Source organism: Gossypium hirsutum, chromosome D13, assembly GCF_007990345.1.
Source record: "Gossypium hirsutum isolate 1008001.06 chromosome D13, Gossypium_hirsutum_v2.1, whole genome shotgun sequence".
NCBI classification, from domain to species: Eukaryota; Viridiplantae; Streptophyta; class Magnoliopsida; order Malvales; family Malvaceae; genus Gossypium; species Gossypium hirsutum.
Genome location: NC_053449.1, coordinates 62,683,305 through 62,693,978, shown reverse-complemented (window position 1 = coordinate 62,693,978; position 10,674 = coordinate 62,683,305). Strand labels below are relative to the sequence as shown.

At 31.1% G+C, this 10,674-nt stretch overlaps 1 protein-coding gene across 1 annotated transcript; it reads right to left on the bottom strand.

Moving 5' to 3' along the window:
* Window positions 1-312: 312 nt before the first annotated feature.
* Window positions 313-6,862, bottom strand: LOC107942805 (diacylglycerol kinase 7). The gene is made up of 12 exons (XM_041109526.1): window positions 6,279-6,862; window positions 6,059-6,181; window positions 5,646-5,783; window positions 5,471-5,556; window positions 5,148-5,235; window positions 4,558-4,633; window positions 4,138-4,220; window positions 3,354-3,424; window positions 2,149-2,226; window positions 1,778-1,865; window positions 871-987; window positions 313-657 (listed from the first exon to the last, which is right to left on the bottom strand). The coding sequence occupies exons 1-12, from the start codon at window positions 6,630-6,632 to the stop codon at window positions 499-501; spliced, it is 1,461 nt and encodes a 486-aa protein (XP_040965460.1). The 5' UTR covers window positions 6,633-6,862; the 3' UTR covers window positions 313-498.
* Window positions 6,863-10,674: the final 3,812 nt, after the last annotated feature.

Sequence of the window (10,674 nt, the reverse complement as noted above, 5' to 3'; positions counted from 1 at the left end):
TCCAGTCCGCCAATCCAATTATGAACACAATGCTTTTCTCACCTAAATTTTTCTTTTCATGATTATTGTTCTCTCTTCAAATACCCAACACATTAATCCAATTTGATTAAATAAATCTTTTAAAAAAGCATACGATTTAATCAATCCAATCACTTTCTCCGGGTAATTCCGACAACCATGGTGTTCACAAAACTGCACAGAGCTATCTGAGCCAAGTACACTGATCTCACATGCACAACACTACTCATACATATATGCCCAAGAATTTGGCTAAGGATTTAAACAAAAACAAATGTCAAAAGGATACACCACTTGAAATAATTAATAAATATATAAAATACACTATGGAATTGACTCCGCAAATGAATTTTGGTACAACAGATTTGTCTCTTCTCAGTGCCCCATGTTCTAGGCAATGTGGGAAAACAAATATAATCTACAAGCCCTTTTGGGGGATGACAGACCAAGCTTTACCTCGATCCCGGCTTTATGCCGATATCATTCTCTATTGATCATTAGAGACTGATAAGGCACACTCTTAATTTCGAGAAACGTCGAATACTCCGAGCTCATGGGCTGTTTCCATGGTTCCCCATCCATCTGCATAAATACATCTTTCCACTCTCCGCCCCGTATCTCCAGTCTAATCGATGAAGCCTGCAAAGCAATCCATAAAACTTGTCAAACATACCAAATTTTCAGACGATTGCAGCGACACTCAGAACTACCCATACAAGAACTGGTGCACAGTAGAGCAACTTTCGAAAGGTCTGGATCATAGTTTCTATTTTCTTTCTCTTTGGCTAACTACCAAGGACAATTTTTACACCAGTTGATTTGTTAGGATAGAAATTAAACAAGTTCCAGTACCTGTGCAATGTGTTTTGCAGATATGAGTTCAACCATTACGAATGATGCATGCCATCCTTGCTTTAAACCAAAAATTTCTAGGAGACCATCATCGGCATGGGCCTCGACAAAGCCTCTCTGAAAAATAAATAAAGACAAATTGAAGACAAACATGGATTTCAATCAAGGCTGTCAACAAGCTCAATATTTACACATAAAGACCGAGTACCAACAAGCTTAGTATTTCCACATAAAGACCGATTAACTTCCAACTCTCTGTCATAACAGACATTGATCTTACACCGTAAGCTTGGGCCATAAGAAAGCATTTAAGTTTCCATTATCTTTCAGAATACTGAAACCTAAATACGTATTCCACAAAACATGCAATTCCTTGTGACCAAGTTTTAACTTGACTACACGTTATGTAGTGATCATATAGAAACATGCATTTTCAGTAAAATAATGCTGACTAAGAACCATCAGAATCAAGACAATATTTCAAAGACCTATGCATCAAATGATCACAAATTGCCTCGTTTTCATAGATTTTGACCCTTGATAGAGTTTATTCCTGATATCTGGATCATATTAGACATGATAGTTGACATTTTCAGTGTCAATTATACGTGTGCAAATACCATTTGGTTAAACTGACATGCTGGAAAAGAACATTGGCCAAAACAATTTCATTTCTTAAGTAGGTTCAAAGCTCCGATCATGGAAGTGAACCAAGCTGAAATGGTTTTCAATTGCAAAATCAAGCAGAAAATATTTTAGGCCCGGTACAACGCCCAAACAAATTATATTCCTCAGCTTTTTGCAATCCCAATTCAAACATCAAGCACAAGCAAACAGTTTGATACGTGAACAGATAGTCTTTTTTCTGTAAATGAATGAACATTAGATAACTTGAAATGCATCATACCTTTTCCAAATACTCTGGTTTTAGCTTACCCCATGGATTTCGCCCACTTCCGTAATTATGAAGATTTAAAGCAACAATTGCCCTCACACTAAAACAAAGTATTATAAAATTAGAGTGTGATTAAATCATTCGCCATACCATGAGAAAATGCTTGTCATGCAAATTTACTACTTTAGCAATATAGTTCATTAAGCAAAAGGTTCAATAGAAAGAAATACTACAGATGTAAAGATATCTAGTGAACATTAAAAGGTTAAATAAGAATGATGAAAGCTAATACATAAGATAACGACGACTGCCAAAAAAAAAGATCCTAGAACAAATAAGATGCCCATGTATTACAAGGTAGAGGTAAATAGTTAGGGATGTACCTTCTAGGGACGGGAATTTGCTCCCATTCCGAGCACCTGGCCTTTTTAATATATATCCTTAAAATATTCTTCAGTCCCCTGCATTTAGAAATATATTTTAAACATATTCACCTCGAAAAGAAAGGTTGTTCACTCAAACTACAATTAACAAGAAAGACACCTTCTCCATAGGCTTCATGGAATATTTATTCTCAACAAAAGAAAATAGGTATCAACTAAGAACTTGTCGATTAAATAGAACAAGCATTTCAAAGAATGTGCATTTTAATTAAAATGATTGTTTTATTAATTTTAAAAAAATAAAGGCACAACACAATGTGGCTGAAGGAGACACCCTCCAGAAACTAGAACTTTTATGATTTCTACAGCACAAGAGCAAAAAGGCATTTGCTTGCGAAAAGCAAGGTGCTGAGATAATATAATGCTAAATACCATTTTTGTCTAAGCATACTAATATTGTCAAGTCAACTTAGACTTTAAAATTATAGAAGAATACTTGATGCCTAACAGAGGCATGTCAATTGTCAACCCTTGTCTTTCAAAGCAATGCATGCATAAAGACTTCTGATTGGTAAAGCAAATTCAGCCTTGGCCTCAGCACCAAGACCACTGCCTGGGACACACTGTCTACAATGAATAAAAACCAAATCAGAGGTCAATCCGGTGTGACCTATGGACTGATTCAACTGGTCCAAACAGTTGAACCAAATTATTCAATTAAATGTTAATTATATGATTTTAATATTAGACAAGTATTTAACTAGTAATTAATTAATGAAAACAAGTATTTTATTTAATGGGATTTAGAAGTTAAAAGTTCATCTTATCACTTGCAAAATTAATTTTAATAAAAAAATCCAAAAAACATTTTTTTATCAGCTTAAATCCAGTTTTTTACTGATCCACTTTCCTACTGATTCATTGGTTTCACAGTTCTTAGATATGAACCAGACCTATTGGGTCACTGGTTCAATCACCTGACCCAGCCCCCTGTTTCCAACATTGACCGCCTATGTAATAATCATAAATTTAAAGCAGTCTTTTCTTGCGGTTTATCTTGGCACCAAGGCCTATACCGTTTAAGCAAAAGTCAAACCTAACCACATGCTTACTAGACACAGACACAAAATATTGTTATTTAGAAAATCCAATGTCCATAATAGGTTTAAGATGCAGCTAAACAACTATCATAAATAATATCTAACCTTAAACTTGGATCACTCACACAAGGTGTGAGAAACCAGCCCTGAGTGCAACTGTAACTGGAGTAGATAATCTGCCACAAAATTCAATATTAGTTTTCTCAAAGCAAATCATAGACCAGAAAATACTAAGCTGCACACTGTAATTTAATTTAACTTTCGCAAAACTAGTGTTATCTTTTGGGCAAATCCTGCCAAAAATTGCGGGAGAAACAATAAAAGATACTGCATAAACCAAAATTACAACTAAGATGTTTATAAGATAAATCAGAACAGAAAGTTTAAGTCTAAACATCCCAGCATATGCACTAATATTGGATACTTCTACAGAAGAACTCCAGATCTCTTTTATTAAAAGGAAAGCAGAAGGTGAAAAATGGGACAACATGAATGTTCCCACATAAGAAACGTACAAGACTTTCCTACCAGTTTCATGTAGATTCATTTTACTTCTATATCTTTTCACGAATCCTCCTCATCTCATGTCAAAGTATTATGAGCAGAAAATATTTAAAATATAGGTATTACAAGACTGAAATGCAAAATTTAGTCACAAAAATAATAAAATTGAGATTTTAATAAGCAAGAAAATGTGGTAGTCACTAATATCATCTGGACATATAATCTATAGATGATATCCCTGTACGTTAGGCAGATGGGCTTATTACCATTAAGCAACTTTAAAAATAAAATATGTACATTTGATAGACGGTATAGCGCTAAGGGATTACAACAAAACAATCTTCAAGTTATGGTCAATAAGTAAAATAAAAAGAAGACCTAATACCTTATTTGTAATAGGACCTTGCGCAAGGTAAGGTTTCTCATTACGTAAATGATGGAATCCATAAGCAACTTGCGCATCCATTCCTGAATGCAAAACAATAATGAGAACAAAACATCATAAGCAAGGATTTAATGAGTTGTCCTAAGTCTTAAGTGTCATATGCCCCCCCCCCAAAAAAAAAAATCTAGCTTTTTTTTCTATAGAATAGATGAGAGGGAATCATTATAAAAGCTCACTCATCCATGGAATCTATTAAGGATTTGGTTAAAAAGCTGAAACCCTATTCAGTTTCTCCTAAAATAAATTAGCAGCTAACTTACCAAATTTAAGATTATTAAGCTTCTACATGATGGTAGAGCTCCTCAACAAGTGAATTTACACATGCATGAAGTTAAACCAACCAGGATGAGTATACTATACCTATGCTAAAGTAATTATAGAATACTCCTCCATAGCAGTTCACTTTGTCAGGAATGCCCCCATCAATCTCCAAAGTCTGCAGTCACAGACAAGAATTTTTCATTCGAATTTGAAATTCCACATCATAAAATCACAATCAAGAGAAAAAAGATTTAAAAAAAAAAAAAAAAACACTAATTTTCAAGTTTAAGTAACAGATAGTAAATCAACGCACTAGGCTTAGAAGGAAGAGGTTTTAGTTATATGATGTCATAGTTCATTTGATAATGTGCAATATATTGGATCAAATCATTAGAGCATACACTGATCTATGACCTAAAAGGTACATTTTTCTTTAAAAAAACTTGTCTGTATAATTTTACTAACAAGCAAAAATAGACAGATAAAACGTCCTTACATAATTATATGATGTTATCCACAAATGATATTTGGTGAACTCCAATAATACCAAATTAAGTCGCTTAACAACCAAAGTCTACAAACTCAAAACAGACAACTTAAACACTATCCAAAGGACTCAATTTCGCATCAATCCTTGGTAATATAGCCATGCAAGTAAAACAGAGGGTTTAAAGCATAGAGGTTACTACCTGATCAAAATGACACTCTTCGGTAGCCTTCAAAGAATGGGGAGGATCAATAACTTCTCCACCAGGCATTTGCAGTACAACATGCCAACTGATCCATCAAAGAAGCAATCAGAGGCATAACAACAAACTAAGATATATATATATGTATATAAAAATAATTTCTTATGCTAACTCATTTTCAATAATAAGAAACTGATGTATACACCAAAGTCCTTAATAGTGGATAATCAAACTTATAAATAGAATGCAATCAACTAAAGACCATCAGTATGCAAAAGCAAAACAGAGTACAAATCAATATCATGTGATAAATGTATGCTCACCTATCTAAACGACAAATTGGACCAGTAGTAGCTTGGTGCAAAGTTCTTTTAATTGCCGATTTCCAAGCAAAAGGAAATGAACCTCCCTGCAGTAACATTCATGGCACTAGTCAACAAAACGAGAGAAACAAACAAGCAAACAACATCAAAACTTAAAAATTTTAAAGTATCTTACCCAACCATAACTTCTAGACAAGTCATTGCCAGTACCAAGTGGAATCACAGCTACTGGAGGAACCGGGTCTCGACCTTTTTGATGAAGTTCTCCGAGACATCCAAGAACCCAACCAACTGTACCATCACCTCCAGCAACCTGCACAGTCATACAGAGTGGTATAACATCAGTTTGCGATGTTTTATTAACATCTAACCAATGAGTAACATACAAGTAAACCACCAATTTTAACATAAAGGTTATGCATAAAAGTAAAAATCAAGTACTTTATCCCTCAAAAGAAATGAAAAGAATTTTTTTTTTAATTTAATACTTAAAAAAATTACTTTTAAAACTTAATAATAATTGAACTGTAACTGAGGCACAGACACAGAGTATAGGGGAAAACAAGTTGTACGTTGGTAGAAACATACTACAACTCTAATGTTCCGTCGTGTCTCTTTCGCACAGATATCTCCATTGTTAGCCCACTTCTCAAGGCAAGCCAATCCATACCTTACAAATTCATGAGGTTTCACGTCGAGGAGGTCGAACACCTACATTTACATAACTATAAATTCTTTAACTAACATACATAAAAATAAAGTCTCTAAAGAATTAAAGGAAATCATAAAAAAAAAGAACAAAAGTTACCTGCTCTTCGCTGATTAACTGCTGGAGACGCTCTTTAAGGACAGGACCATGGCGACCGCCGCTGCGAGAGTTAATAAAAACAACGATAGGAGATTGAGGAACAGTACCATCGTAGTCGGAAGAACGCGAACGGAAATGTTCATCGCCGCCGTCGACGTCTTTTTTCTTAATGGAATCTAACATAGCAAGGCGTAGATACTGAGGCATCGAAAGCCTTCGTCTGAGTTCTTCTTTATCGATCTTCATACCGGCTAATCCCGACAAGCCACAAGCTCTTATCCAGTCCATCATCGAAGAACGAGCCACGATCCGTGTCGGCGACGATGAATCCCTTGCCGTCGTCGGCGAATTCATAATTCTTTTTCCAGAATCTTCTTTTTTGTATTTTTTTTTTGGGAGTGAAGGTGGGAGTACTTTTATCTATATTTGAGGACATACAAAATATAGTCACCGAGGAAATTAAGGAAAATGAGAATTTTTTTTTTAAATTAAGCGTTTGGATTTTGAATTTCAGAGGAGAGATTTTTAAATGCTTTTTGCTTTATACTTTATTTTGGTTTGTTTGGAGTGACTGAAACTGTAATGAAATACCGTTTTGGGGATTCTTTAATTACTTAACTGCCAGTTGTGTTTTCTTTCAAAGGTTTTTTTTTGGTTTAATATATCATTTAGTACCCTAAATTATTTTTTATTCCAATTTGGTACCTAATTTTTTGTTTCAATATTTAATTTGGCATCTAGAACAAGCGAGCTAATGAATGTTTCACACATAATTTCTAGCAAGGTTGCTTTAACCAAATTAAACTGGCCAGTTAGACCACTTGGATCGAGAATCGAATGGTGTATCGGTCAGTAGAAGGGTACTAAACAGGTTGATTTTGAAATCAATACGAACCGCTTGAGCCGATTTTTTTATATTTTTAAATATTTTTTATTAATTTTATATTAATTTATTTAATTGAATCGATTGGACCAATAAACCGGTGACCTAACTGATTTGACCATCAATTTGGTTTCGAATACCATGAAATTTAGTAAATAAAATGTAAGTGCTTAATTAGAACAAAAAAAACTTATGTACTAAATTAAACATTAAATTCAAACTCGTATATTTATATAAGATAAAAAAACACAAGTATTAAATTATCTCATGATATTGCTAGCCATTAGACAAGGACGAAGTCAAAAATCGTTTTGAGTGGGTAAGACTTTTCTTTTCCTAAAATGACATAGTTTTTTTAAAGGGCAAAAATATAATTTCATAATTAATCGCAGAGCTAGAATATTTAAATTAAAAATTTTATTATTATTAAGAGTTAAAATTATAATTATTTATATCTGTTCTTTTTTAAACAATATTTAAGATTATTTATGGTTCCTCCCAAACTATAAATAAGAGGATAATACATTTCAAGATACTCGAAATCACGTCCTAATAACAATACTCATATTAATCGAGTTAAAATAATATTTTTAATTAGTTATGTTTTACCTATTTGTTTCAACAATTAATTAATAATACTTAGAATAAATAATTTGTCTTTCTCTTAAAAATCAAAGGACATTTCATTCATTCACACGAATTTTCCACGCGGGAATGACAAGAAAAAGAACGAGGGAACGAGAGAAGAGACAAACTAAAGAAATTTTGTGTTGGTTCATATTCTAGGGTTTATTATATTATTTGGTACCTGAGTTTAGTTTTAATATTCAATTTGGTATTTAAGGGATTTTTTTTGTCTCAATTCAATATTTGCACGTGGATTCAATTTCAATTTGATCACCAAACCAATTTGCATAAATGACATATGTGTTCAAGTAAAATAAGCATGGGTACTTAATTGGGAAGGAAAAAAACTTAAATACTAAATTGAATATTAAAGCCAAGCTCAAGTACTAAATTGAGAAAAAGTTGAGTACCAAATTGAATATTGAAATAAAATTCAAGTGCCAAATAGTATATTAACCATATATTTTAGAGCGTGTGGATTTTTCAGTCTAGTTGCTTATTAATTTGGTTAACCGTGTTTACCACACTAAGAAAAAGAAAGCTGGACCAATCATAGTGGCTGTTTGATTCCAATTATATTTAATTTTCTTTATAAAATTAATTTTATATTTAAATTATTTATTAATATTATTGATGGTTGATAGTTTTTTTTTTGAATAATCTCGATCCTAATCATATCTATTTTTATTTTTTTATAGAATGCTTAAACCTATTCATAACCTCTTCCTAATTCATAAATAGGAGAACAATACGTTTTAACGCACTCAAACTCACGTCTTCCTACGTTGATAACAATTCTCATACAAATCAAGTTAAGACTCAATCGGTTTAGTTTAAATTTTGCCCCTGATCTAGATTTGTGAATCTCAAGCAGCCTCCAAAAACCCCAGAAAATTAACCCCGTGTTATTAGCAGACGAAGAAAACGTGCTATCAGCAAACAAGTAATTTAAATAAAAATTCTTAATGTTTATATTTTTTTGTTAATCTTCATGATATTAAAAAATTATCTAAAATATTTTATAAAATTTAAATTAGTTTCAAATATATTTGCAGAAAGTTAAATTTATTATTATATCAATTAAATTATATAAAATTAATATAAAACATTAATGTCGTAATTAGTTATATTTAAATACTCAATTTCGAAATTAATTAATATTAAATTATTTTTATCTTTTTAAAATGAATGAAATTACTCAAAATTGAAATAAATTCAAAATAAGTGAAACTTGCTAATAACCTATCACATGTGTCAGCATTAAAGATTTTTGAACTTGACATTTGTAGGACATGCACTTGTATTTTTGTTGTGAAGTTGACACATTTTTATTTTATTTTTTATATGATGTTTTAAAGAGATTGATAGTTGATTTTAGGGTAAATTAGGGTAGGAGTAACTCAATTATATATTTCTTTTGTCTCTTAATTATGAAAAGTTACAAAATGGTAATTTAATTATTTAGTTTTGTCTTTTTTTATCATCAACTGGTTAACATAAAAGTAGAAATACTCAAAACTTCAAAATAATTGGCTGATTAAAAAGGATAAAATTGAATAGTAAAGTGACCATTTTGTAACTTTTCAGAGTTTGGTGACTGAAAAAAAGAAAATTACTAATAATTGAATGATCATTTTGTAACTTTTTAGAATTTGGTGATAAAAACAAACCATAGTTTGGCTGATAGGAAGATAACTCGACAAATTTTAAAATTGGTATAATAGTAATATTAACCCTCAATATTTATATATTGTGTCAATTTAATATTCGATTCTAAAAAAAATAATGCTCAATATTTATACATTGTGTAATTTTATCATTTTTTTATATTTTTTATTTTGTTTGTGACATTAAGGGTCAATTTAAAAAAAGAAGAAGAGATGAGAATTGTTTTTTTGGATTTTTGGGTATTTCTATTTTTTGGTATCGTTCCAATCAAATTTAGTTGATAAATTTATTATTTTAACTTTTTAGGTGAAAGGGTCACAAAGAAGTAAATTTACGAAAAATACCAAATTACACAATGCATAAAATATTGAGGGTTACATTTTTTAAAATCAAGATCAAATTGACATAATCTATAAATTTTAAGGGTTAAAATTACTATTATGCTAAATTTTAAAAGTTGTCACATCATGTTAACGATCGATGACCAAAAAGACAAAATCAAGTAGTTGATTAACCATTTTGTAACTTTTCATAGTTAAATAAGAAAAAAAATACTAACAACGGGGTGACTACCAATATAATTTACCCTAAAATAAATGATTTCGAACACTAAACTAAATAACTAACTCAATTCAAATTAATTACTCATAATAAATAAATAAAAATCAAAACTTAAAATTTTGTAATTTTTGTAACTTCAAACTTGTGAACCAAAATTTCATTTTCCCATACAATTATAAAAGTGACGTGTAGAATTTGGTAGCACATGGAAGATGATAACTTAACAAATAGAATTTAATGAGACAGTTGGGATCTAATTGAAAACCCCACTTCCTTTCTGGTCATAACAACAACTCTCCATTAATTTATTTTTTCTTTTAATGATTAATGTTTTAATTTTTTTTACCTTTCAATCTAATTTTTTATTATCGTCTACTTTTTAAAATGTATTTTTTAACAATTTAATTATATTTGTTCTTTTTATTTAATGTTTAGAATTATTTATATATTTCCCCAGCAGATAAATAGGAATATAACGTGTTTCAGTGCAGCTAAAACTGCATCTTCTTGTATTGATAAAAATACTCATATCGATCGAGCTAAAACTCAATTGACAAAAGAATTAATGAAGTGTTTAAAACTTTGTTGTTGTTTTTTTGGGGGGATTGCAATTTTGGAGATAATATTATAGATTTAGTAGTTGGGTATTTTGATATT

Bases quoted from the DNA above. Each gene is read 5' to 3' on its own strand.
- LOC107942805 (XM_041109526.1), bottom strand. From the start codon at position 6,632: ATGAATTCGCCGACGACGGCAAGGGATTCATCGTCGCCGACACGGATC. The intron at 5,557-5,645 runs GTAAGATACTTT...ATGTTACTGCAG, and splicing joins TGTCTAGAAGTTATGGTTGG to GGAGGTTCATTTCCTTTTGC. The intron at 4,221-4,557 runs GTATAGTATACT...TTTTGCATTCAG, and splicing joins CTATAATTACTTTAGCATAG to GAATGGATGCGCAAGTTGCT.